The sequence below is a fragment of the Vanacampus margaritifer genome, chromosome 8 (assembly GCF_051991255.1).
Source record: "Vanacampus margaritifer isolate UIUO_Vmar chromosome 8, RoL_Vmar_1.0, whole genome shotgun sequence".
In the NCBI taxonomy this organism is placed as follows: Eukaryota; Metazoa; Chordata; class Actinopteri; order Syngnathiformes; family Syngnathidae; genus Vanacampus; species Vanacampus margaritifer.
This window is the reverse complement of record NC_135439.1, coordinates 1,376,722-1,404,312: the sequence shown is the minus strand read 5'-3', so window position 1 is coordinate 1,404,312 and position 27,591 is coordinate 1,376,722. Positions and strand designations below refer to the sequence as shown.

The 27,591-nt window shown below is 42.0% G+C and overlaps 2 protein-coding genes across 10 annotated transcripts; one reads left to right on the top strand and one right to left on the bottom strand.

Moving 5' to 3' along the window:
• Nucleotides 1-670: 670 nt before the first annotated feature.
• hgh1 (HGH1 cochaperone) lies at nucleotides 671-7,200 on the bottom strand. Of its 6 annotated transcripts, none has more exons than XM_077574300.1 (10): nucleotides 7,064-7,197; nucleotides 5,152-5,261; nucleotides 4,926-5,064; nucleotides 4,486-4,623; nucleotides 3,435-3,586; nucleotides 3,164-3,264; nucleotides 2,846-2,944; nucleotides 1,646-1,737; nucleotides 1,342-1,464; nucleotides 671-982 (listed from the first exon to the last, which is right to left on the bottom strand). In XM_077574300.1, exons 2-10 carry the CDS (start codon nucleotides 5,259-5,261, stop codon nucleotides 806-808), a joined length of 1,131 nt encoding a protein of 376 aa, XP_077430426.1. In that variant the 5' UTR covers nucleotides 7,064-7,197; the 3' UTR covers nucleotides 671-805. The 6 variants fall into 6 exon arrangements, with proteins under 6 accessions (XP_077430426.1, XP_077430425.1, XP_077430424.1 ...); XM_077574299.1 differs by having other exon boundaries at nucleotides 6,612-7,183; XM_077574298.1 differs by having other exon boundaries at nucleotides 6,525-7,181.
• Nucleotides 6,917-27,591, top strand: LOC144057062 (copine-1-like). 4 transcript variants are annotated; one of them, XM_077574293.1, is made up of 16 exons: nucleotides 6,927-7,091; nucleotides 19,742-19,870; nucleotides 20,172-20,351; nucleotides 20,582-20,656; nucleotides 20,728-20,799; nucleotides 21,048-21,131; nucleotides 21,251-21,340; nucleotides 21,414-21,512; nucleotides 21,594-21,680; nucleotides 22,826-22,885; nucleotides 22,973-23,106; nucleotides 23,285-23,339; nucleotides 23,550-23,604; nucleotides 24,337-24,470; nucleotides 24,554-24,790; nucleotides 25,873-27,591. In XM_077574293.1, the coding sequence occupies exons 2-16, from the start codon at nucleotides 19,742-19,744 to the stop codon at nucleotides 25,981-25,983; spliced, it is 1,602 nt and encodes a 533-aa protein (XP_077430419.1). In that variant the 5' UTR covers nucleotides 6,927-7,091; the 3' UTR covers nucleotides 25,984-27,591. The 4 variants fall into 4 exon arrangements, with proteins under 4 accessions (XP_077430416.1, XP_077430419.1, XP_077430417.1 ...); XM_077574291.1 differs by lacking the exon at nucleotides 6,927-7,091 and adding an exon at nucleotides 19,029-19,167; XM_077574294.1 differs by lacking the exon at nucleotides 6,927-7,091 and adding an exon at nucleotides 19,033-19,051.

Below are 27,591 nucleotides of genomic sequence, written 5' to 3'. Positions count from 1 at the left end.
TTTTTTAGAAACGAAGTGACCCATATATGGGGCCAGTTTAATATTATTATTTTTTTTGTTATGCAACGTCCAACAAAGCATGGATTTCGGTGGCTCTGCTGCTGAGATCACACGAACACAAATGGCTGAGGTGAGCTTGGAGCCAGGAAAATGTGAGGAACTTGAAGGGCTTTTAAACGCGGAAGTGTGGCGTAAAAAAAACAAAAAAAAAACAATCCCAGAGCAAAATAAGGAAGCGGTAGAACAGAATGGGTGAAACCTTGGCGTCATCTGCTGGCCAAACTGAATTATGCACACCTAACCTAGCGACAACATTCTTAATGCATATTTCTCTCTAGTCTCTGATGAAGAAAAATACAATTGCATTAGGGGATATTGAGCATCTGCACAGTGTTATAGTGGTTAGCACGTCTGCCTCATAGTCACGAGGAACTGGGTTTGAATCTTGGCTCAGGAGTCTGCATAACAGGTACTCCGACTTCCTCCCACATTCCTTGAACATCATCTTCATTGAAGACTACGTTGTTCTTATATGAGTGTAAATGGTTGGTTGCCTGTATGTGTGCTGTGATTGACTAGCAACCAGTTAGGGTTGTATTCCATCCCCCCCTGCACCATCCCGCTTCTCTCACCAGAAGTCAGCTGGGATAGACTTCAGTTCAACGGAATGTATAGAAAATGGGTGATTACCTCATTTATTTGTTGTAATTGCCCACTGTCGAGTACAATTTTACCAATAAAGTTGAGTGTGCAGTTTCACACACTACATGAAAAACGTGCTTATGAAAATATTTCATAATTGGCATTATTCCTGCCTGGCGTCTGTCTGCTCCTCCTCTTGTTTTTGTATCCGCTCCTCTTCGGCCTCCAGCTCCTGCTGCTCCTTGGCGTCAGCCTCCTTCAGTTTCTCCTGCACGTCTTCCGGAATGTTGACCTCCAGCAGGTTCTCCATGCCCTCCTGCGGTTCGTCCCCGATCAGCACCTACAAGATGGACGATGCGGTGCGCTGATTAATATTGCGTTAGTGGAATAAGCATTCAAACGGAATGATTCATCGATGTAATGAGGCCGCCATGTTGAGCAAAACCGTCTCGTAATGAAATTGAACACGAGGCTTATCATTGCTGACTATTTCCTAACTTGATCGTTTTCTTAATGAAGCAGGCAGGAATCGGTGAGCATGCGTCACATTCTCTCAGTGAAAAGATCCAAAAATGGCAGCGTATTTACCGCTTTGCTATTTTACTTTTCATACCAATTACTTGACTAATAGATGGGATAAAAAATATTCAATAGCTGCAGAATTGAAAGTCTGGACCGTCTCACTAAGATTCAACGTACCTCCACCAGTTTTTCACATGCGGTGGTGACTCGGGGGTCCTTCTCCCAGCGGTGGAACTCCCTCATGATGACGTACACATTCTTGTCTTTCAGAGTCCGTCGGCCATCTTTAGTCGCCATCAGCTACAAGGCGACATTGATGTGAGCGAGAAGAACACGAGCGGAACATGCCAAGAACCCTTTTACTTAAGAAAAAGGAGTTGAATCAGTGCTCTTACCACTTTTCTTTGATACAAGCAACTATGCTTCCACTTAAGTATAACATGCGAGTACTTCTGCTCCCTCTGCTGTGTTTGATTGTTACCAGCATGAGCGTCTCCAGGAGCATCTTCCTGATGTCGGGGTCCTCTTCTCTCGTCTTGTCCTCCGGCAGGTACTGAAGGTCCACGGGCAGACCTTCATCACCATGACATCATCATCATCCTCGTTCTCATCATACTTGTGACACATCAGTAGTGATAGACCGATATGGTTTTTCCAGGGCCGATACCGATTTTTAGTAGTCAAGGAGGCCGATATTTCAAGCCGATATTCATTTTCAGTAAAAGAGAAAATATTACCGTCAAAATAATAAAATACTTTTTCTTTTAATTTTTAACATGTAAAGCAGGGATGGCGAGATCTGGTCCTCGAGGGCCAGAGTCCTGCAGGTTTTGGACATTTCCCTTCTTCAACACAGCTGATTCATGATCAGCTCATCAGCGAGCTCTGCATAAGCCTGATAACGCTCCTGTTAATTGGAATCAGCTGCAGTTTAAGTAGGGAAACCTCTAACACCTGCAGGACTCCGGCCCTCGAGGACCGCAGTTTGCCGCCCCTTATGTAAAGAATAGAAAGCTTTGTTTAAAAATGATAACAAAACTTGCAGGGAGCTTCCAGGGTGCATGTGTTAAGCTAAATTAAAAACTAAGCAAGTTAAGAGTTCTCTAAAGTTTTCCAAAATTTCAACAGAAGTTCTTTAGTTATTTTTTTTTAAATATTTAAAAATACAAAGTGTAGGGAGCTTTCAGTGTCAGTATCATGCATTATTAAGTGGAAATTTAAATAAAACCATAAATGGAAAGTTCTCACTGAGCGACAAATGCATGCAAAATTGCAAATGCAGCTAACTTGGGATTTTCGACAGGGTTCGTAAAAAGTTTCAGTAAAAATTTGTCTGAATATGTTCGAAATGTAAAAACTGACTGTGAACACCTTACAAATCTTGATGAAAACCCTAAATTTGCTACGTTCGCATCACTGCCATTCATTTTGTGTGTGTTTTTTTTTAATGTTGATCAGGGGCAGAAGTTTTTACTTCTTTCTTTCTCCTTTCATTTCTTTTATTGTAAAGAGTGAAAAAAAATTTGAATTGAAATTCCCCGCTCAGTGGGATACCAGCTTTATCGGCCTTCAGATTTGTAAAAAGGCTGATGCCGATATTTGTCAAAATGCCAACTATCGGCACAGATAAATCAGCCTGGCTGATAATCATTGGTCTATCCCTACACGTCAGATCTCAAACCTTCATTGTCCTCCTCGCTCAGTTCTTCCGGACCGGCCAGCGGAAGCAGCAGAAAGGGAAGGATGTCCACTTGGTTGCTGAGGAGCCACTCGTGATTGGCTGTAGGAGAGTGGTCATGTGACAACTGAGAAAATTTTGTTTCTTCTGCTACTTTGAAATTTTACTACCCAAAAGTTAGCGGCCGAACATGGCTGAAGTGGACTATCTCTTTTTAAAAAAAAAGAGAGAGAGAAAAAGAGTGGGCGTGTCTTTGCTGCACAAATGGATGGATTTTTTTTAATTCCCCCATCTCTCATGGCGGGTTTTATAAAACCTCACCGTAGTCAAAACAGCAGTTGCGCAGGACGCCGACGACTCCGCCACGCCGCACCGCCGACGCCTGAAATTGTGTGAAGGGCAACAAGCGTTGGACCACACACCTGCAACACACAAATCAAATCAATTTCCCCCATTGAAATGATTGCAAACGCCGTTAATTGGTACCAAAGTACATTTCTAAGACTGTTTTTTTTTTTTTTACATTACTAAAAGATTTGAATCTTCCACAAAATGCATAAAAGCCGCTTAATGCGTTGCCGCCACAACAGACCCGTCTCTGTCCATCAGGAAGCGTCTGGCGTCGGGCATCTGCGTGAGATTGGACAGCAGAGGGGCCAGGTAGTGCAGCTTGGCGTGGGGGTTGTAACCCTCCGTACAGAGCATGTCCACCAGCTGAGCCAGGCCAACCTCCTCCTGGAGCAGCTGGAAAGCAAACGCATTGGAATACATTCACTCTCGAACTTTAACTGAACCCCGTCTAAAAGTGATTGTAATTGCCGAAAGATGCCACAAGGTGTTGACAAAGCACTTTTGTCTAAAGCAAGCTCCTCTGCTCACGTGAATATAGTTCCATGGCACCACCACACACAAGAGACCAAAGTCTGGTCTAGTATGGTTTAGTTTAGTCTGGTCTCGTTTAGTCTAAAGTTTGGACTACTCTAAACTAGGGGTGTTTTAAAAAAAAAAACGATTTGGCAATATATCGCGATATTACGGCGCGCAATTCTCGAATCGATTCAATATGCAGCTGAATGGTTGTTTAAACATCAATTTTTTTATGGGAATATCAGGCCTTAATATTTGATTTCAATGCTGTTCAAACATGAAACAGACTGCATCTGGTTTAATCTAAAGTTTTGCCTAGTCAAAAATCTTAAATCTGATCTGGTCAGAAGTTTAAAGTGTGGTCTGATTTAAAATCTGCTCCGCACTGGTCTGGTTTAATCTAGCCTAATGTCTAAAATCTTGTCTGGTCTATCCTAACGTCTAATATCAAGTTTGGCGTGGTCTGAAATGTAAAGTCTGGCCTAGTCTAAAGTCTGGTCCGAAATATGATTTGGTCTGGTCCAGTATGGCTTAGTCTAAGTTCTGGTCTGGTCTGAAATGTAAAGTCTAGCCTAGTCTGAAGTCTGGTCAGACTGTCAGGGTCTGGGGATGTAGTCTAGTTTTAAGTCTGCTCTGCTACGTTTTAGTCAAAAGACCGGACTTCAGGTTTTGTTTCGATCGCGACAATTTGGAGTGTGTAATGAATCATTGCAAATATAATTGGTCTCACGGGCAACGTCATCCAAGCGGAAGGATCCGGTCGGGTCCCAGCGTACCTTGAAGAGTGTCTTGCATGTCTTCTCGTGGCGGGTCAGGTTGGACAGGATGGTGCAGATCTGGTCTGAAAACAGGTACTGCGGATCCTTGAGGTTTTTGAGCAGTGAGGGGACCACACCAATGTCTGTCAACAACACCTGGCCAGAAACACACAACACTTTATTTTTATTTTGTGCTTTTATTGAAGAAAAGTTGCTTTGAATACAATGCACATTTTCTATAAAATATTTAGAAAAACATAATAAACGAGAATGTAAAGACAAAATATATAGTGTAATAAATGTGTCCCCTTACAATGTGGGAAGCACAAATTTGTAGTTTCTTTTATTTCAAACACACCGTGGTGGTGTTTGGAGCCAAAAAGATGAGAATTGTAGTGACTTGATGTCCCAATATTTATGAAACCCAGCACGCATCGGCGTGGATTGCCGCTCGTTACCTGGTGCAGAGTCTCGTCGGCCGACAGGTTGATGAGGATGTGGTAGCAGTCCTTTGCGATGGCGACCGACGGGTCGGACGTCAGTGCGAAAAGAGCGGCTATGAAGTCGGGTTTGGTGCGGAGGAAGCGGCAGCCATCTCTGTAAAAAAAAAACAAAAAAACAACCCCACTGTGATTGTTGTGCTTCTTCATCATCATCATCATCATCATCATCATCATCGCCCACCTGTTTCCAGACAAGCCCAGGACGTAGCTGGTGGTGTGGCCTTTAATGTCGGGCCGCGTCGCTGGCGTCAAGAAGGAGAGCAGCTCGGCAGCCTCGGAATCATTCAGCATCTTTTGACAAAATCGCAAAATAAAACTTGCATTCTTCCATAACTTGCAAAACATTTGGGACCAACAATCTTAAACTTGAAACATAACTTATATACAGTATTTTGTGGGGTAAATACAAAGGAGGCGGCACGGTGGGTGACTGGTTAGCACGTCCGCCTCCCAGTACAGAGGACGTGAGATCGAGTCTGGGCTTCGGCCTTCCCGGGTGGACTTTGCATGTTCTCCCCGTGCTTGCGTGGGTTTTTTCCAGGTACTCCACTTTCCTCCCACATTCCAAAAACATGCATGGCAGGTTTATTGAACACTCTAAATTGTCCCTAGGTGTGATTGTGAGTGTGGATGTTTGTTCGTCTCGCTGGATTGGCTGGCAACCAGTTGAGGGTAAACCCCGCCTACTGCCCGAAGCCATCTGGGGTGGGCTCCAGCGCTCCCAGTGACCCTTGTGAGGACTAAGCGGTTAAGAAGATGGATGGATGGAAATAGAAAGGATGTCTAAGTTACTGTCATGTGAAATACAGGAAGTGCTCTAACTGAAGAAACTAAAGCAGTTCTCAGGGGTCTTAACAAAATGTCTGTGGCAAGTACATTCATCAAAATACCCCAAGGATGAAGAATTAGACATTTTTCTTCGCTGCTTCTTGTCATGGTAAAATTGTCTCGTTTTACGGCCCGGATATGTCTCGTGGTGTGCCAGCCCTCATCAGCCAACGATGAGCCCGGTTGTGGCTAGTTTCAGCGAGTGATCGCAGCACCCAACAACACTGCAGCTTTGCTTACCATTTGGCTATATGGCATGATAGTGCTTCAGCCACCGTCAAATGGGTTTATTCACTCCCTAACTTCAGCCAGCCTAACTGATCATGTCAGTGGCTGAGAAACTCGGTGTAGGCGTGGTTACGTTAATTAGCCCTCTTGTGACGTAACAGTCGGGGGGAGCGCAGGACGGGTTGCTCACAGGAATTTTCAGAAAAAGGCAGCTATATAAAGATTTACTTCCGAATTTAATTTGACACTTGATGGTTCTTATAAGATAAAACATGATGTATAACATACACGTAATATCGCTACATTTATATCTGAAGTAAGTCAGTGTTAGTGAAAGCTACGAGACTGCAATCATATTAGTATAACTCGTAAGAACTAACAAGTTATGTTATTTATGCTAGGTTGTTTATTGTGGCTTTACTCTAACTTGCACCGCGAAAGAAAGCGAAAAACCGTGGATGGCGATGGTCTAAGTGTAGCTTCACAATATTGACATACCTTTACTTGCTATATAGCCGCTGGTCTCATTCCGCACTTCACTCGTCAACTTAAAACACGAAACGTCGTGTGTGTTTCTTAACTCACGTGTGGAGAGCGCCAAGGATAGTGGATACCCAAAACGCATCCGGTTACCAGATCCGCACCGGAAGCTACGGTAAGGCCACTCGGACAGACTATTTAGTCGTGACTTTTTCATTCTGCTGGAGAGCAAAATAGTCATTTTCACTTAATTAGTGGAAATATATTCACATGGTTCGAAGCATTCCGTCCAGTCACATACTGCGGGAGTCAAATCAGTCTGTTTCGCAACTATACTGCCTGCGCTTTTTTGTTTTTGCGTCCGAAGTTCTGCTTATTCGCCGGTAGATGGGGAATATTGCGCCAACGTCACCTTCTCGCGATAAGTGCAATATATCGCGTTGTTTCCACCGACATTTCGTGTGCAGCCACCGCGGTCTCTGCTAGCTTGCTTTTTCCAAAACCTTTTTTTGCAGAGGCGGAAGTGAGCAACCAAGACGTCCGTGCATGAATCAAACCTGAGTGTGTTAGTTGACAGAATCCTCGGTAAGAATTCCCAGAAGAGACGACCTGCTTAAAATGCTAAAAGCTTTTATAACACAAGCCGCCGAAAAATGGCGACTCTGGTCCTCACACACACGCACACACAAAGCAGGTTTGGTAAACAGCTAAGTGGCTAGTGGGGCGTAGCCTGCTCGTTTACGTTGATGCGCTTCTCTGTGAACTAGCATATAATATTTTTTATATTGTATTATATAGTCCAAATGGTGTCTTACCGTCTAAAATTATCCTTAGTTTAATAAAAATCCGTACGGGGTGGTATGTTATTAGTAAATAAGTACAAATCAATACCTAATACATTATTTGTAGTGTTGTAATTGTTTAAATAGTTTGCGTTAATGTGTCGTTTTGTGTAAACTAGTGATGGAACGAGTTTGTGTGAAGGAGTTTTTTTAAGCTTCTGGCATAGCACAGGACTGGTGACGTCACATCTGCCATTAAAAGGAGGTTGTGACGAGTTGACCCTCATTGAATCAATGATCGAAAGACTTATACCATATTAGGTTGCTATTTTAGCGTATGTAATATGAGTATGGAATGAGTTGGATTGTGTCTGTTTACACACAAAAATTGACCATCTTTGCTGCATTCTGAGGCTGAGCTCATCAATTTAGTTGCTGGCTGTGCTCCCAATGATCTGCTGTGTCTTGTGAATGTGCTTTTTCTGGACATTTAAAAGGATAATGTCTTTCTTCTGTCTGCTGATTTCTGTGCAATTTACAATGGAAGCTTTTCTCTTCATTACACTGGTTGTTTCCCCTTGTCTTTTTTTTTTTTAGACTGGAAGTGTTGGTTGATGTATTTTGGTCTGGTGCCCACTCAAAGGATGTTTTGGTTTGTTGCTGAAGATTGTTCATTTTAAGTCACGTTACCATCAAGAAGTCCAGGTTACTTAAACACATAAAGGTACCTAATGATTTAGGTTGGCAGTGAGTAGAAAATAGTCATATGGACAGCTTGGCTGAGCTCGACTTGCTAATGATTTTTCCACTGGTGGTACCGGCTGGGACCAGAAAAAGTTCCTTGGTTGGTTGAGCTGATGCCAAAGGGGCACATGTTGTTTTTGTTCATGTTGATGTGTTTAGTTCCAGGTAGAGTTGTACCAGTCTTGCCTTTAGGTACACTCGCAGAGATCGAGATGTGGTATGGATTACTTTCCACTTTGGAAATTGATCTGTGCTTGGTGGAACGTGGCTGTGAAGTTGTGAGTCACAAATTCTTCTATTGGTGTCTGCCCCAGTGTCCTGTAAAGCGCCCCAATTTTTTGTGCTCGTTCTACAACACTTGTATAGCGCCATAAACCGGTCAAAATAGGCATTGTTCTCAAGGACGTGATCAATCCTGACTGGGAGATGAGCTTTTTGTCAAGGGAGGAGCCAAATTTGCTTAGGGTTGTTCGTGAATGTTAAGAGTTTTTTCATGCAAGTCTACACGCATTCTAGGTATTTTATTTTTTTTAAACAACACATTCAGTGGTAACCTAACTTAGAAGTTTAATAATGTGTTGTATATTTCCCCATAGAAATGAAGAGAAATTACCATTTGTTCCCAAAATTTGTCAAAAGCACAATTTTTAAAATGGTTTTGTCATCAATAAAAATAGAACAGTATTATTTAAAAATGAAAAAAATAAACTTTGTATAAAGTGTAATTACTGTATGTTGTAGTATTTGTGTGTTGGATGTGTGCTTTTAAGGGGCTTGGCCTAGTGAGCGATGTCTGGAGCTGGAGTCGGATTGGCCGGCGGTAAGTCAGTGTGCCAGCGGTGGCCTTTTTCTTTTCTTTTTTTACCTTCATACAGTTCGAATCACATGTAAAGCGCCCACCGCTGGACAGGAGGTGAATCATTTCAGAGGATTTGCTTAATCGAGATTGAATGGGAGGAGTATTGTGACGCATTGATTAATCAATATTTTTGACCAGGTTTACTGGTAAGTCAAGGCACCACTGTTTTAATTAGAAATATTTTTAAGACAAATAAAAAAAAAAATCTTCACTATTAGCAGTAATACTTTGTTCCGGTCCTTCGCGAGTAGTCAGGATTACTAAATCGGTGTGATTTGTTATGACCTCTAAATTCAACATGTTCGAGAGTGTAACATGGTGCTGAATCAGGTTGGTGGCGCTCTTGAGCTGTGTTTTGTATGAGGATTTTGTTCAACATGTTTTCATAGCGCTGCTGTGTGCTTTGAGATTTTGCATTGAACTGCTGGTATTTTGCTGAGTGGTTGTTTGCTCATGCTAATGACTTAATGCTATTGTGTCGCTTTGGTCCATGATGTGCTCTGATGTGTTTAAAAAAAAAAAAAGTCACTTTTTCACTGGGGTCTGCATCGCTGTGTAGTGCTATGCTGTTGTGGGAATTATGATTGTATGATGTTGCCGTTGCTAACCTTTGCTGCCTGTTAAGATTAAGAAAATGTTTGGCACACATTTGTAGTTCTGAGGAAAGCGGTTTGTTTTGTTTTGTTTTTTAAATGTTGTCGTATTACCCTGCAACTACGTGGCCAGTTGAGTAGCATAGCGATTGTTCTCCTTTTACAATCCGACAAATGGTTTATTTCAGTGGTTTATCTGTTTTTAAGGAAACTTAATACTTCTCTTTGGCAAATGAGATATTGCTTGTTGAGTGGATTATTATTATTATTATTATTATTTTTACATTTTACAGAAACAGACAATCCCAAGAGAGGTAGCGGTTGCCTTATTCCTGCATTCAGTCACTTTGTCCTGGTTTTGCAAAATAGTTGATCGCAAATAAAATCTGAGCTCCAAAGTGAAGTACCTGGGCGGGTAACATTTCGAGCAGGCCTAAGTGGGCCCCTTTTTTGGTGTGCTCACACATTTTGGTTTGGGATGGGATTTAGGCGTCCTTCATTGTATACTAATCGGGGAACTTCACATGGAGTGGGCTGAATCGTGTCATTTTAGTTTCTCTTCTCCTAACTAGCCATTAGCCAAGAATATATATACAAGGCACATTTTAGCATGTTAGCTCATTATCTTAGCAATTACCTCTCCTCACATTGTATCTAGAATATTCAATTCAAATAAAATAAGTGTGTGTTTTTGCTCCCGCCTCCCAGTGTGTATGAAAATGAGAATTTTATTGTTATTTAGTAAGAAGGCAAAATCGTGCCTGAAATGGTTAAATTTGGTAATTTGGCTCATTTCTCAGCAGTAAGAAGTTAATATTTTGTCTAGAATTAATTTGATAACTTATTTTTTTTTATATACACTTAATACCTTTAAAATGTGTTTTTAAAGGTATTACATTGATTTAGAGTAGAATTAATTTGAGAATTTCATTATTTTTCATGTACAGTTAATACCTTTAAAAATGTGCTTTTAAAGGTATTAACTGTACATGAAAAATATCAAATTGATTTGAGACAATATTAACTTTTTATTGCTGAAAATGGCTAAATGAGTCTTTACTCCCAAGTATCCCTTGAAACATGTCAACAAAATTTAAATGGCTTGCCCAAGCCTTTTTTGGCGGGACTGTTTCCGCTGTTCAGTTATCAAGAGAAAAAAAATCAGCAATTTTCTATTCATTTTATATTTTACGCAAAATGCCCATTTTGACTCGCAAACTGTGACGTAAAACTGCTTATTTTGAGCCTTAAGTTCAGTGGTGCCATTTTAAGATAAGCGTGACTCCCCAGTATTGCTTTTGAAATGGTGCCTTTTTGTTTTTTTTTCTCTTCCACTTTTACATTCCATGCGTTAGCCGATCAAATGACAGGATTGCATCAAGCTCGTCCCTACACGGCCAACCATACTGTACTACTGCGAAGGTTGCTCGATAGTGGGCCAGTATGGTTCAGGTATTATTACAAGGGAAAATGCGTACTGAGGAAGACTATACTGAGAGGTCGAAATGAAGTTCATACATTTTGAATTGACTAAATTATGTCACAAGATATGTTAAGTCAGTGTTTTGGAGAGCTTTTCCTCTGTAGGTCTTTCCTGTCTTTATGCACTGTTGATTGTGTTCTGCTAAAATTATTCTTCGATAGGATATTCTGTGTAAAAATGTAAAACTGTCACTGCCTGATGCAAATTCTGTTTTTGGAAGCTTGAGCTCATTACTCTCCTAGTAGTACTCTAAATTCAAGTGTTAAAGACGGGCTTGGAGTTTTCTTCTGCAAACGATTTGCACCTTCACCCCTAATTCCTCGCTACAGAATCAGTGGTTTCCAAATGTTTGGTTAGGATCCCAAAACATTCCATATTTTTGGAATAAAATGTCATGCCATGTTTGCTGTGCATCTGGAAACCACGGGTTTGGTCTTCTTTGCTTCTGATCTGACGGCAGTGTTGCTCTCTCCCCAGGTTGTAGGCCTGTTGATTAGCTGTCAGTATGGCGGTAGTCATCAGACTGCAAGGTCTGCCCATAGTGGCCGGCACCATGGACATCAGACACTTCTTCTCTGGCCTCACCATCCCTGATGGGGGCGTGCACATCGTGGGTGGCGAGCATGGCGAGGCCTTCATTGTCTTTGCCACCGACGAGGACGCTCGGCTGGGGATGATGCGCACAGGTGGGTCCATTAAGGGCTCCAAAGTGTCATTGTTGCTCAGCAGCAAGACGGAAATGCAGAATATGATTGAGTTGAGCAGGCGCAGGTTTGAGGGCGGCACGGGTGCGGCTGAGACCGCCGCACCCACGGCGGCTAATCGCCAAACGTCCGTGGCAGCCATACCCACCATACAGTCGGCCTCGGCGGGAAGAAGTGGTAGCCATGGAAACCCCAGTTTCACGAATGCACCGGTGGTGGTAACGGCAAGCTCCTCACAGGAGACTCCGATTCACAAGGCCGCGGCCAGCCTGGCCAGTCTGGTGCCCAACTTTGCGCATGGCTACAACGCCGCCCCCATCATGACAACGGCCCTGACCCCTCTCAATACAGGCCCTCCGCTCATCGCACCCATGCCCAACATGCCAACAATGTCCACGTTGCCCACAGTTCCTCCTCCCGTGTCGTCCTTACCCCCTGTCCCGACCGTCAGTCAACTTTCCCATTTACCTCCTGTACCGCCAATGTCCCACCTATCACACATGTCCTCGCTGCCGCCTTTCAACCCAACCATGCCCCCACCCGGAGCACTTTCCACTGGCCTGCCCCTCAGTAGCCCAAACCCGATGCTGTTCAACCCCCTCACCCCTCTTGCGTCTCTGGGCTTTCAGGCTCACATGAAGGCTGCTGCAGCTGCAGCCCCTTCAATCGGTGTGTCAAACCCAGATGAGTTGTATGTCCTCTTGCAGAACCTCTCATTCACCTGTTCAGAGATGGAGATTAGGGATTTTTTCCGGGGCCTGGGAGTGGACGGAGTGCGCTTGTTGAGAGACGGGCAAGGTCGTCCGACCGGCAGAGCCATGGTCAAATTCTTCTTGCCCCAAGATTGCTTTGAAGCTGTAAAGCGCGGTGGTGGCATGATGGGTCAGAGGTTCATTGAGGTCACCCCGGGCTCGGAGAGGCAGTGGGCCAGCTTCAATAACAGCACGATGGGCCTGACTTCTCAAAATAATGCGAAACCACACAGTTTCTCACAAGACCAGCACCAACGGCGTAGTCAAGCCGCCGACGTTGGCCGGGATCAGCGAGGAAGGTCAAGATCTCCGCATCGTCAAGAGTTGTGTGTTTACCTGAAGGGCCTCCCTTACGAGGCTGACAAAAAACAGATCAAGGAGTTCTTCAAGAACCTGTCCGTGGTGGAAGAGACTATGTTCATCGCCTACGGCCCTAATGGGCGAGCCACAGGAGAAGGCTTTCTGGAGTTCAAAACGGAGCAGGATTACAAGACTGCACTGGGTTCTCACATGCAATACATGGGATCCCGCTTCATCCAAGTACACCCTATCAGCCACAAGGGAATGCTGGAAAAGATTGACTCCATTCGTAAGCGTGATGTCACAAACGACGGCAGGAACCTGGATGGCCTCAAAACACCAAGGAACTGCGCACATATCACCAACATCCCTTACAATATCTCCAAAAAGGATGTCCGGGCCTTCCTAGAGGGCATCGGGATTTACGAAGACACACTGAAGGTTCTGACCGATAGCCACGGCAATGGTTTAGGCCAGGCGGTCTTCCAGCTTCAGACCGAGGAAGACGCCCGTAAAACAGAAAGACTTCACCGCCAGAAGCTCAATGGCCGTGATGCATTCGTTCACCTGGTGACCTTTGAGCAGATGAAGGAAATTGAGAGGAACCCACCACCCCAAAACAAGAGAGGCCAAAGAACTCCACACCAGAACCAGCAGACCCAGAAGCAGAGCCAGCACCTTCAGTCTCAGGCGCTTCCACAGCAGCCTCAGATGAATCCCTTTACAGGCATTGGCGGCGAGGAATTTAACTTTCTAAGAGGCACGATGGGAAATCTCAACAGCTCCCCATTTGTCACCCCATTCTCTACTCCTGGAAATGGTGTAGTGGGACCCCCTCCGATCCCGCCATTGGCAGTAGGACTTGGTGAAGTCAATCTTGCCGTCGCTCCGCCGCTCATCGCAGGTCTTCCCGGAGCTCCGCTTCTGGAGCCACCGGTCTTTCGACCCGGCGTGGCAGGGGGGCCAACGTTCGGTCAGGAGGGCCTGAGAGGCTTGGTGCCCTTTGACAACAGCAACAGGAAACCAAGTGGAGGAGGTGGAGGAGGAGGTATACAAAACAGAGGCGGCCCTGTGGCGAGCAACAACAACAACCAAGGGCATCAAGGAGGAGCGCCTCCCTGTGGACCTCCTGGTTTCAACCCAGGCCCGGAGGGTCTCTTGGCCACCCCCGGGGCACCCAACAACTCTAACAGTCAGCGCAATTCTGCTGCCGCCCCAACAATAGTCAAGCTCCAGAACATGCCGTTCACCGTCACCGCTGACGAGCTCATGGATTTCTTCTACGGCTACGAGGTGCTTCCTGGATCCATCTGCTTTCAGTTCAACGACAAAGGCCTGCCCACCGGTGAAGCCATGGTGGCCTTCCAGAACCCGGATGAAGCTGCCGCCGCTGTCATGGATCTAAACGACCGCCCCATTGGCGCACGCAAAGTCAAAATTAGTCTGGGTTAGGACCCCCCTTGCCCCAAGACCCCCAACGGCAGCAGACTGACTTTAAATGTACCCCTTTCAGGCTGAGCTGGTGCCGGTTGGGTACTGGTGGCGAGAGTTTGCTGGCTTTTTGTTGACTGGTTACCAGTGGCCACTTGTGCGTTTGCTACTTGGTATTGATGGTTTCTGTAATTGTGATGTGATAACAAAAATGCAATATAACCGCACACAACTTGCACCAACCACAAGGACAACGCTGGTTAGGCAAGAAATTCAACACGTACCGGCAGCTAGAGAAACGCTCCAATACACAAAATACAGTTTGGAAAAAGGCCTCAACTGACTGCCAATAAAAGATGCTGCAAGCCTGAGCCCCCCCTGACCCTCCCCCGCTTTTTTATTTTAATTTTATTTTTTATATCCAAGTGCTTTTCCGGTTAAAATAACCGAAACTCCAAAGATCTGGTCCAAAATTTTGCCATCAATTCCAAACCAGCTCATACCGTCTCAGTGTGAAGGGGGTCTTACTGTAAATAAATGTTATCTTTTGTCCCCAACACAACGGTTTTTTTTTTTGGTTTTTTTTAAAGCATAGAGCAACCACTTGAAGTCTTGGACGTTCCATTTTGAAGTCACAAACTTGATGGTCATGATGAGGACAAATTGCCTGGGAAAAACGCTCATGTTGCTGCCTCGATGTGTAAACCACGTGCTCGAGCTGAGGTTGTTTCACATTTGCGGCTGCTATGCTAATGCCGCTACATGCTGTGTTGCTAATATCTTTACATGTTGTTGTTGTTGTGGTAAAACGCGTTTTAATTTGTTCCCTTGCTGTCAAACTCAATGAACTTTTCGCTGTTGTGCTTCTTCCACATGAAATGTCTGTTCTTTTCTTCCTGTGTCGCGATGATGATGATGATGATGATGATGATGATGATGATGATGATAGGAAGCATCTATGTATTGTCACTAGAGTTGCAAAGAGGTGGAACATTTTCATCAAGTTTCTGATCAATTTCCATGGGAAGTGAATCTTGGTCATTTTAGAAATATTATTGCTACTGCCCTTTGGAATTATAGGATTTCGTGAGAATTGAAGGTAATGTAATGAAAACGTGTCCCGTTGAAGCAAAAATGAAACTGCAAATGGTGCCTTAAGATACCAGTGAGCCATCTTTTAAGAGTTTTTCCAGGTACAAGCTGTCAGTTGGATGCATTTTTGCTTTGACTTAGACGAGCGCTCGATGGTGTCAGTGAACTGAAGTCACTTCACGACAAGCAACAGTTTGACAGATTGTCAGCAATTCTTTAAAAAAAATTCAAGGCTTTCAACTGTTAAGTGCCACTCCCTTCTGAAGTTTACTGTAAAACTAAACAAAATTACGCATTGTATTAAAAAAAAAAAAAAACAGTTTTGCCATAAATCTGAAATCTGTAAGCAGATGATAAAACTATTCACAGGCATATATTTGTCTTCGCCTGCAAAAAAAAAATCAGCTATTACTAGTATTGCTGTGACTTCCTGAGAAACTGGGACCGTATCCATGTACTGTAACCCCCAGATGGCCAAAGCACGCCCGTCAGAAGAAGCACACTGTCCATTGAATAAAAAAATGTAAATGTTTATACTGTATGTTTTCATGAAGTATGATATAGAGGGCTGCTTTTCTTATATAAAAAAAAAAACACACAGAAGCATGTTTAATGATTTGAGATACAAGTGTGGTCACAGAATCATACCTCGAGGCAACAGCTCGTAACTGGGAGCAACTCAAGTTGGTTTATTTGTAAGTCAAGGTATCACTGTCCGTGCATGAAATCAGGACGTTATAGTCAGGATTATGCTATTTAGGGCCCGACCAATTGGCCGATATTAGCTCTTAAAATCGTTGAAGATTGAATACCCTAAAATTGAGTTGTCTGTGTTCAATTAAACAAATTAAATTGAACTACCTGTAATTGGTAAAGTACTTTAAAATCACCCAATGTTCTGCCTGTAATTATCTTGGTTTAAAACGTTAAAGGACCACAAAAATATGTTATTTTAATGATACATTTTTGATTAATCAGCCAATTAATCACAATTCAATTCTGCCAAATATCGGAATCGCCACCCCAAAAAATGATATGGGTCAACCTGTCATTTTGTGGGTTTCTTTTAATTCCCATGGAAAGTTTCCCATTTTGAAACAAATTGAATTTTGCAACCCTACCTGTCACATGCTTTTTTGTTGTCGCCGTCGTTGTTGTTGTTGTTGTATGGACATTTTGATGAACATACGAAGGTCGTCGTGTTGCTGTGAAGTGGGATGGACAATTTACTGTCTCCTTTTTCTATGTCAGTCATGTCAGATTGGTGGCCCGAGCTATTTTTTCTTTTGTTTTTATGATTATGTTGCTGTGTTTGGATACCCGAACATACATGATGTTGACACATATACAAAGTAGGCGCGTAAACTGTAGTGTTTGTAGCGTTTTTAGTTGGGTAGCATTTTTGTTGTACGTATTTCGACTTGGGATGTTTTCATGTGTTTGTATGATGCAACACAACATGCTCTGCACATACTCCTGTTTTTTTTTTTTTTTTGGCTAATAAAAAGGATGTATGTACAGGACGCTCTCCTTCGCTCTCCTTGCCCGCCAGCCGGCCACTCTCTTGTCTTCTTGTCATTGTCTTCACATGATTGAGTGACTTGCTGCTGTCTTGATGCCCTGTTGTCCAAACTGGAAAATATTTTTCCTTTTGGAATTCCTTGTTGAAGCTGTCAACAACAGCGGAGTCTTGGGGCTGCACTGAAACAGATGATGAAGATGTCCTTTGGATTAAAGTAGACATTTTAACCAAAAACATATTTTCCAATAACAGTAAAAAAAAAATAAAAAAAAAAGCAATTCTCAGACGTTTTTTTTCTCAAATTACATTTTCTCTGATTATGAACATTTTTGGGTTTTATTCCTAAACCGTACATTTAATGTTATTGGAAGCTACTGTAACATTACATAAGCACAGTTTGAATAACACTGCGCTTAAATATAGGAACATGGGAGACTGCTTAAATGCAAATGTAATGCACTAAAAATGTTAAATACAATTGTGCCCAGTGTTTCTTCCGCGTAGCAATAGAGAGAGAACCCGTCACCACTGGTGGTACTCAAACCACACTTTGAAAATCACGTTGCAAACATTGTCATTAAAAATGATAATAAATGTAGGACTCAGTTTTCACTGACGGACTTGATTTGTTTTTTATAGTTTTTCCTGTAAAATAATTCGTAATGTGCTTTTTTTAAGCCACGTAAATGAAGACTTTATCTAGTTACTTTTATTTTACGCAAAACTACAGCTTTATTCTTCTGCTGCTCAATGGTGTCATTTTGATCCAAAAAGTATGAGGTATTACAATTTCTCATATACTCGTGCTTAAGCAACCAGATAATTTGTTGAATTTTTTTTTCCTGCCAATTTTCTTCTTCAGCTCATTTATTAGTAATATAGGGTAATGAGTGGGGTGAATTTAGGGGCTCTGCTGTGCTTATAGTAAATAAATTAAAAAAAACACAAAAATAATTAGGTGCCTTGCTGTGATGTTGTCAAGGTATAATTTAACACATTTAATGATAATATTACTCCCTTGTCTGGAAAAAAGACTTCACGTTGGACTTCACTCTTGCATCTTTATTCTCGTAATATTGCGACATTATTCTCTTAAATGAATTACTATCCTTGTACTCTCCCTTTGTTGTGGCCCCATTACTCCTGCATACCTTTTTTAATTAAAGACACACTTTAAGGAAATCTTTGGTTGACTGAGCGATTGTCAACAGGCTTGATAGAGTCCAGCTCTACATGTTATGAAAACAATTGGAGAAAAGTGACCACATGTATGAGTGGCTGTATGATTTGTTTGACATGCTGCTGTCACTTTTCATGCAAAATTTTCACATTTGCCTCGACGTATCTTGACTGATTACTGTCATGTGTTTACGTTAAGTCATGTGGCATGCATTAAAAAACACCACAAGGTCTAAACGAGAACCGTCTCAATGCTTTGAAGATTTGAATAGATTCCGTACGTGAAATACAAAGAGACATGTAAGTACCGTGACACTTTCAATGTCTGTGTTAGACAAATACAAATGACGAAATGTGTCATGCTGTATTAAAAGCTGTTGCTGTTGCACGGGAAGAAGTGGATGTTTGCCTTGGATGCTTCTTGTTCTAGGTACCATGCTGATTGAGAGAGAAAACAATTGCTCTATATTGTTGTGTTTTGTTTTGTTTTTGCTTCTCTGCTTTGATGAACGAAAAAAATGAACGAAAGCAAGCGGCGATGTGCGGAAGTTGGCTCTGTGCGCTGCATCCGGCGCAAGTATTTGCCCTTCAACATAATGGCTTAGAACACATGACATTCGGTTTTGTGTGCGTGTGTGGTGTGGGGGGGGGGGGGGGGGGGGGGGGCGTCAGGTTTTGTTAGATATTTTTTGGCTAAGAGTATTTTGTTGTGATTTTAGTACTAAATTTAAAAGACCGTTTTTGAATTCACTTCTGTTGAGGCAACGGTTCAAATAGTGTACAAATGCAATTGGTGTTAAAAACGACATTACGTTGACGACGTGCGACGGAGAACGTTACTTGAATTTTTTACATGATTCTAGGAGTCAATTTTGTCAGTTTTAAACGACTAGCATCATTTTTCTAACCCGAAAGTAGCAATGTCCTGTTAAATTGGTTGAGCTTTGGCTCTCTTTTATTCTGACTGGATGAGGCCGGAAGTGGTTTTCCCGAGTTGGGCGGGTGGAGGTGACCGATGGTCTTGTCCAATCAAGAGGCCGCTTTTTTGGTTTTGATGTCCAATCAAAGCGAGGACTTTGTGGCTGGCTGACTGTCGCTTCCTGTGTGAGTCTCGTCTGTTTTCCTAGCTGGTGGCTACAGCTTCGTCTCTTTTGGGCAAAATTGTGGATTTAAAAAAAATAAAATAAAATACATCCAGACTGATGTCAAAGTTTAACCAGGTAACAATGTGTTTGCTCCGCGTAGACTTGTTGACGGAGTATTTTTTATTTTATTTTTCGGGTTCCGGGTGTATGCGCTACTACGCCGTAGTTCTTGGACTCGATGTAAAAAAAACAAACAATTATCTTAACTTTTACCAGTTTATGACAGGATTGTTGCCACATGTTTAATTCACCTTTGCGCCGCTGTTGTGTTACCTTGTATATATTTCATGTGGTGTCTTTGTAAAAATTAAAAAAATGCCTGTTCCCTTGCTTGCGAAATATAAGTGGGCGGTACACGCCCATTGTAATTGTAATTTTCCTCTCGTACGCCCCCCCCCCCATGACAAATCGTTTTTCACTGAAACCCTTACACTTGTAATATTATGTGATATTATTATTTATGTGGTGAACGACAATTGTTTTTCAAAGTCCACATTGGTGTATTACGTGATTATATCCCATGGGAAATAAGTATATGACTTGTTTTGTCACTGACTCATTGAATATTGTTTGATGTCCAAAACTAGAGATAGAACAACAAATATTAAACAAATGCATAATTCCTGCATGTGTTTTTCTTTTTACATAGATGGCGGACTGTGTGTCTAAGGTGGAGCTGACTGTCTCCTGTTCGAACCTGCTGGACAAAGACGTGGGATCAAAGTCGGATCCTCTGTGTGTGCTGTTGCAGCGCTCTGGAAAAGACAGCTGGACTGAGGTAAAATGAATCGTTCATCTACAGTCATACGCATTGAACCAAAACTAAAAAAAAAAAAAATCATCTAATAGCTTAATGATCACATGTAATGCAAAACGCCGTAGCCCGGCTGAGAAAATTAGCTTAAATGATGGCGTAGGCATGGGCCGACATGAAGAGTCTGATGAACTACGAGCAAAAATATTGTTATATCACATTATCAAAATTACAGCTCTAAAGGTAACCTTTAAAGGTTGAGCCAAAAAAGAGAGAGAGAGAGCAGCGTGTGCAGTGTTGTATCAATGTTTTTCTTTCCCGTTAGCTGGGCCGCACTGAGCGTATCGACAACACCTCCAGCCCGTCCTTCAGTCAGCGCCTCCGTCTGGACTACCACTTTGAGACGGTGCAGAACCTCAAACTGGGCATCTACGACATCGACAACGCGTCCCAGGACCTCGGCGACGATGACTACCTGGGAGGCGTGGAGCTCACCCTGGGACAGGTAAACACTCATGAAATTTGGATCCGATGTTTGAACTCTGACACTGGTCTGTCCGCGTTCAGAGCACCACGTGATCTGTGTGTGTGTGTGTGTGTGTGTGTGTGTGTGTGTGTGTGTGTGTGTGTGTGTGTGTGTGTGTGTGTGTGTGTGTGTGTGTGTGTGTGTGTGTGTGTGTGTGTGTGTGTGTGTGTGTGTGTGTGTGTGTGTGTGTGTGTGTGTGTGTGTTTCAGATCGTTTCCAGTAAAACTGTGACCAGACCACTGCAGCTGAAGAAAGGAAAACCTGCTGGCAAAGGAAGCATTACGGTATGTAGTCTTGTTTATGCTGCAACATAAGAATGTCATTTCATTTAACAGGGATTCATATTAATAATTAGGTCACCGCTGAGGAGGTAAAGGACAACAGAGCCATTCAGTTGGAGCTGGATGCTAAAAATCTGGACAAGAAGGTAACTTTTACAGTCGCTTTAAAAAAAGTATTTGCCCCCTTTCACACTTACGTTTGAGCTCATCAAACCCAATAGAATATGAAAAGCATGCAGAATTTATTTGTAAACGGCAGAATCGAATTGTTAGGTTAATCACAGCAAGCAGTGCTGGTCCTGAAGTAGCAAAGCAGCCCCAGTCAGCCAATCACACTGCCACAACCGTGTTCAATTTTTTAACAGCTCATGTCTGTACTTGTTTGTTTGTTCAGGACACCTTTGGCAAGTCGGACCCCTTCCTGGAGTTCTACAAAAAAGGAGATGATGGAAAATGGCAGCTGGTCCACAGAACAGAGGTTTGCAAATGCTCAAATTGCAGGTGATGTGTTGGCCAAACGCTTGTTGACAAATGTTGCATTTGTGTCTTGTGTTTCTGTGTGTGTGTGCGTGTGTGTGTGTGTGTGTGTGTGTGTAGGTGGTGAAGAACAACCTGAGTCCCAGCTGGAAGAAGTTCTCGGTGCCCCTGCAGACATTTTGCAGCAGCGACCTGGAAAGGCCCCTCAAGGTCCCCCCCCCAATCACAATGCACCTCTTGGCAGAAGCCTCCGCCCACTTTTCACCAGCCCTGTCACCCGCAGGTGGAATGTTCCGACCACGACAGCGACGGCTCGCACGACCTCATCGGCTCTTTCACCACCAACGTGTCGGAGCTGCAGAAAGCCGCCTCCGGTTCGCCGGTCAGCTGGCAGATTTCGACCGCCGACCTCAAGATTTCTTTTGTCTTCTAATTTGTATCTTATTCCTGCTTCGTCCTACAGGTGGCGTTTGATTGCATCCATCCGGACAAGCAGAAGAAGAAGAAGAGCTACAAAAACTCCGGGGTGGTGTCGGTGAAGAGCTGCAAGGTACCACTGACTGATTCACTTCAACTATGACGTGATACAGTTCACCTCATTTAGAATCCGATTCACTCCAAATTAATTATGGTCAGCAATCACAATATCATTCAATTCACTCCAATTCGGATGTTACACTCTTGTTTATGGCACAGATTTATTTATGAGCCGATAAATATGATACGATGAGCGCTGATTACACTAGTAAATGTATTAATGGTATGAGCCACTCCGATACCAAAACCATTCACTCCAATTCCGATATGATGCACTCTAGCCAAGATACGATTCATCAAAGTCATGATGCAAATATAATCAATTCCATTTGCGATATATGATTCACTTTGGTTACGATCAGATTCAAAGCAGTTGCGATGTGACTCAATCCAACTGGGATTTGTTTGATTCTCTCCTATTACAAAGTGATTCCCTTTATCTCGATTCACTCCATTTACAATAAAATGATTCACTGCAATTCGGTTCGAGTCACTCAAATAATGAGTCAGTCCAATTACAATATAGGACGATTCACTCTTAATTATAATACAATGCGATTCACTCAAAGTACAGTAAGATTTACTATAATTACGATGAAATATGATTCACTTTAACTCTTTGACTGCCAGACGTTTTCAGAAAAAGGATGCCGTGGGTGCCAGCCGATTTAAGCATTTTGACTGATCTTTCAAAGTCCACAGAAAATGTTGTGTTTGGACTATGGAAACACACATGCTACCAAATGAAAGATTGGACTCTCATCTTTCATCAGAAAAAAAACGTTTGTTTCTACCTTATTCCGTTTTTGAGTAATCAACAATAGAAAATGGTTAGTTTCACCTCTGTTTTGAAACAAACGTCTTTTAACGTCTTTGGCACTCCTCCATAGGATTTTACTAAACGTTATTTAACGTTTTTGGCAGTCAAAGAGTTAATTGTGTTATGATTTGGCTTCAGCTGGGATATGATTCGATGCAATTCAATTATGATCCAATTCACTTGAATTGCTGCATGACGGTACAATTCACTGGGATTCGCTTTATGATTCATTTTGACTTGAATTACGATTCCACACGATGTTGACTCCAATCGCAATCAAACGAGGCGCATTTTGGCTTGCGTCTCCCTTGATGGATTTCCTGTTTGTGATGTCACAGTTGGCAACGCAGCACAGCTTCCTGGACTACGTGATGGGCGGCTGTCAGATCAACTTTACTGTGAGGGCCCTTTTTTTTTTTTTCTGGACGCACGCACACGCGCTGTGTTTTAATACATCCGCTCACATAAGTTTTGCGTGTGCGTAGGTGGGCATCGACTTCACGGGCTCCAACGGGGACCCTCGCTCGCCCAATTCTCTCCACTATTTGAGTCCAGACGGGATGAATCAGTACCTGTCTGCGTTGTGGTCCGTAGGCCAGGTCATTCAAGACTATGACACGTCAGTACAACTTTCCACATTTAAGCGTTTGTTAAACAAAACATTGTGTATAAATAATGATGTAAGACGTCAGAATTTAACAGTTTGGATGAGTGCTGCTGTATTTGTCAACAAAATAGGCACATCAGTTTTAGTGTCTGTGTATTGTCTAATTGATTTTTTTTCTTCTTATTTTCAGTGATAAACTCTTCCCTGCATTTGGTTTTGGAGCCAAACTTCCTCCTGGATATCAGGTGCTTACGACAAACATTATTCTCTGGCATAGCAGCATGATTTTGAAAATGTTGTCATTGAAATTGTGGAATACAGAAACATCAGCTTAAATAAATCAACATTCAATCCAGTTGAGTGCAACTTGATGGACGTGTCTTTGAGGTCCTTTTGTTTGCACAACAAACAATGGTGGCGCGTGTTGACGTTTTATTGTGTCGTGGATCCCACAGGCCGCACATCACGAGTTTGCCCTCAACTTCAATCCCACCAAGCCCTACTGCCAAGGTACGCACGCACGCACGCCATCTTCATTTATTTTCTAGAAATGCCAACTGGTTCCCCAAATGTTTCAGTATGGGTGCAAATAAGGCCAAGTTCTCATGTTATGGGCATTAAATAGATTCTCCAACTTCTTCAGTATCTGACATTTTCCTCAACAATTAGCACTTATTATCACCTTTTGTCCTAAAAAATAAAATATATATATTTTTTAATGTTGTTTCAACAAGATGTCAAACTTTTTTTCCCTGAAAAATATGCATTTTTTTAATGTTACGACTTTTTATTACTAAACTAGAACCTTTTTTTGCATTATATATAAGTGTCAAAAATAAAAAATCAATTCTTTCAAAATGTAAAACTTTGTATTTAAAGAATATTGGACTTTATTTATTTTTCTAAAAAAATAAAAATAAAACCTTTTTCTCAATTTGTTTTTGTATTTATGATTTTTTCCTACAAAAAAATCAAATAAAAAGACAGTTTCTTCCTTAAAAAAAATCCAAATTATTGTACAATTGAATCGATTTTAAAGTTAGCACAACTTTTTTCTAAATATAAAGCAAGCTTTTCACAAATATTTTTCAGTCCAACATTTTTATTTTTTTACTTAAAAGGGATTGGTTTCCCCCCCTAAAAAAAAAAAAATCAACTTCATTTTCAGAAATGTGTGTTTTTTCCGCTCAAAAATATGCAGATGTTTAAAAGATGATGATGATGATGATGATGATGTGTCAGGCATTCAGGGCATCGTGGAGGCCTACAGGGCGGTTCTCCCTCAGCTTAAACTCTCCGGGCCGACTAACTTCTCCCCCCTCATCAACCACGTGGCCTCCATCGCCTCCGGCGCCGCCCAAAGCAACAGCGCCTCTGTGAGGACAAAAACACACGGCACCCTCGCCCCCGCACCCCCGCCCTGACAATGGGACTGATGGCGTGCGTCTCTTCTCCTTAGCAATACTTTATCCTCCTCATCCTCACCGACGGCGAGATCACCGACCTGGACCAGACCCGGGACGCCATCGTGCGCGCCTCCCGCCTGCCGCTGTCCATCATCATCGTGGGGGTGGGGCCGGCCGACTTTAAGGCCATGGAGCTGCTGGACGGCGACGACGGCGTGTTGAGGTCCACGGTGGGAGAGGCCGTCGCCAGGGACATCGTCCAGTTTGTCCCCTTCGTCAAGTTCAAAGACGTGAGTGACTGAGCCCTGCTGCCAAAAATGAAAACACACAAATCTGTGATCTGCATCCATCCGAAAAGGAGTTTGTAATTGGCTGTACATGCCACAAGATGGCGGCAAAGCACTTCAAGAAAATCCTATATAGGGATCGACCGGTGCCGATATTTGGCATTTTGACAAATATCGGCATCGGTTGATAAAGTTGGTATCTCACCGTGTAGGGAATGCTTGCGAAATTCAGGCTTTTCTACAGGGTTTGTAAGATGGTCACCGTTTTTGCTTGTCACAAAACCATTTTCAACATATGCTGATCATTTTTACTATCTGCAAATATCTTTTGAAACCTTTTATGAACCCTGACGAAAACCCTGAAGTAGCTGCATTCGCATTCATTTGTCACTCAATGAGATACAGGAAACTTCTCATTTCATCTCATGGATTTATTTTAATTTCCACTTAATAAAAAAAATAAGAATGCTAACACTGGGAACTCCCTACATATTTATTTTTTAAAAATGATAATAAAATTAAGAAATGATGTTGAAATTTTAGAAAAATTTATCTCCAGTATAAATGTACTTGCTTAGTTTTTAATTAGCGTAAAACATGCATGAGAATTAGTTCTCAAATTTTTTTACCTGGTTAAATAATTGTTAAATAAAAAATAATAATAAAATTTGCCTGGAAGCTCCCTGCAGTTTTTGTTAGTGTTTTTAAACACAGCTGTCAATTCTTTGTATGTTTAAGATTAAAAGAAAAAGTACATTTTTAAAATGTTGACGATAATATTTTCTCTTTTACTAATAATGAATATCGGCTTGAAATCTTGAAGTCTCTCGACTACTAATCATCGCTATCTGTATTGGCCTTGGAAAAATCATATCCGTCGCTTTTTGTTTGTGTTTTCACTTTTTCCAGAGAAACTCTTAGTGCAGTTGAGATGCACCAGTTACTACTTTCCTATTAGCTTTGTCACAATGTCACTGTTGTAGACAGATCAAATAAAGCTAGAGACATTATTGGCAGCGACAACAAAAAAAGATAACTTCTTTGAGCAATGAATTGAAATGGCTGAATGGACTTTGTCTCCCCAGGCCCCCCTGGCGACTTTGGCTCAGTCTGTGCTGGCAGAGGTGCCCACCCAGGTGGTGTCCTACTTCAAAATGAGAGGCCTGCAGCCCCTCAAGGTGCCCGCCAAAGCGTGAATGCCACGCGTGCCAGTGTCACATTCCCGCCTTCGTAAAGCACTCCGACGTCACCCATTTCACACGCAATGGACCAATCAGCTGCGCTTAACTGGCGGCCAATCACAAGGCCGAGAGCAACGTGACATTTTTATTCAATAGTTTTTTTGGGTGTTTTTTTTTTTTTTTATACATAAATATATTGAAAGAAATGATTGCTTGTGGATTAGGGCTAAACTGAAAACCACATAATAATTGATGCTTCCTAATAATCGCCATGAAAAGAAGATGGCAAAGGAGTCAGTCAGGTAAATACAAACTTTTACCCCCAAAAAAGTATAAAAGAAAAAAGTGAATTAATGTTAGCCATATACAAAATGTCTCGAATGAATACGATTATTACTTGAAAACAAATGTGACATTTTCACGGAAATATATAACATTGCGATATTTTTCATTTACTTTTTGTTTGGAAAAATGTCTTGGAGTGGGAAAAAAAAAATCATCTAAAATATCACCTTAAATTCCTTAACTTTTTTATTGTACGATTGGGACTGTAAATTTCTAAAACGACCAAAAATATGGCTCACTTTTTTTTTTTTTTGCTTGAACAGTTACAAATAAGTATACAACATGCTTTTCAAAATCAAAACAAACAAACTTTCACATTCACATACCATTAGCTACTCTCTGACCACGTCCCATTTTGTGCATCTGCAAAGGACCAATCACATCACTGTGCTCTACTGGCAGCCAGTGACAAGGCCAGGAGCAACTTTTTGTCTTTTCTTTAAAAAAAAAAAAAGCAGAACTAGTTCTTTCATCACTTTCATTCTCATAACTATGCAGCTCACATTCACGCACCTTTTTTGCATCATCTCGTTTCCATGGTAACATGGGACTGATAGCCAATCTCTAGACTTGACTTTTTTTTTTTTTTTTTTTACTATAGCAGGATCTAGTGGCCATTAGGAGAAGTGCAGGTTCAGATGTTTACTACATAACCATGGTGACCACTTTTCGGCATCTGTGTGTCTTGCCAATCATTTTTATTGACCAGCAATCGATTATTTTGCACTTTGCTTGATTTCCTCTCTCAATGCTGGAATTGTTGTTACTAAAAATATATGTAAAATGTTATCATAGCTTTAGAACTTGCGTTGCCTTATTCCAAATGCCTTAATAGGTTTAGTAGCTTTTAAAAGTAACTATGGTGCAATTGTCAAATGTCAATTGTTTTTTCCACAAACACACAGAAAAAAGACCAAAAATGAACGAGAAATTGATGATGACATTTCAGAGAAGTGCCTTTGCCAAAGTGCTGAAGTCAGAAAACAGTGCCATTATTAAAAAAAAATAAATTAAATTAAAAAATGCTGCTTCTTGATGCCATTAGACTACAAAATATGTTTTATCCCAACTTTAGAGTTCATTTTACAAACGGAGGAGTACATTTTGTAGTAAGTATTAAAAAAAAAAACCTCAAAAGGTGGAAATGATGCGAACTACAGTTAGTGAAGAACTGCACTTCCCACAATGCTTCACTTCAGATCAGTAAGAAGGCGCCGTACTGTATTAACAATGCTTCAACAATGAGCACAATAAAGCAATTATGCTGGCAGAATCAAA

Coding starts and splice junctions, on each gene's coding strand:
- hgh1 (XM_077574297.1), bottom strand. CDS start 5,261: ATGCTGAATGATTCCGAGGCTGCCGAGCTGCTCTCCTTCTTGACGCCA. Junction 4,624..4,925: donor CCGACGAGACTCTGCACCAG/GTAACGAGCGGC, acceptor GTTTCTGGCCAG/GTGTTGTTGACAGACATTGG. Junction 983..1,341: donor CATGTGAAAAACTGGTGGAG/GTACGTTGAATC, acceptor TCCATCTTGTAG/GTGCTGATCGGGGACGAACC.
- LOC144057062 (XM_077574290.1), top strand. CDS start 11,473: ATGGCGGTAGTCATCAGACTGCAAGGTCTGCCCATAGTGGCCGGCACC.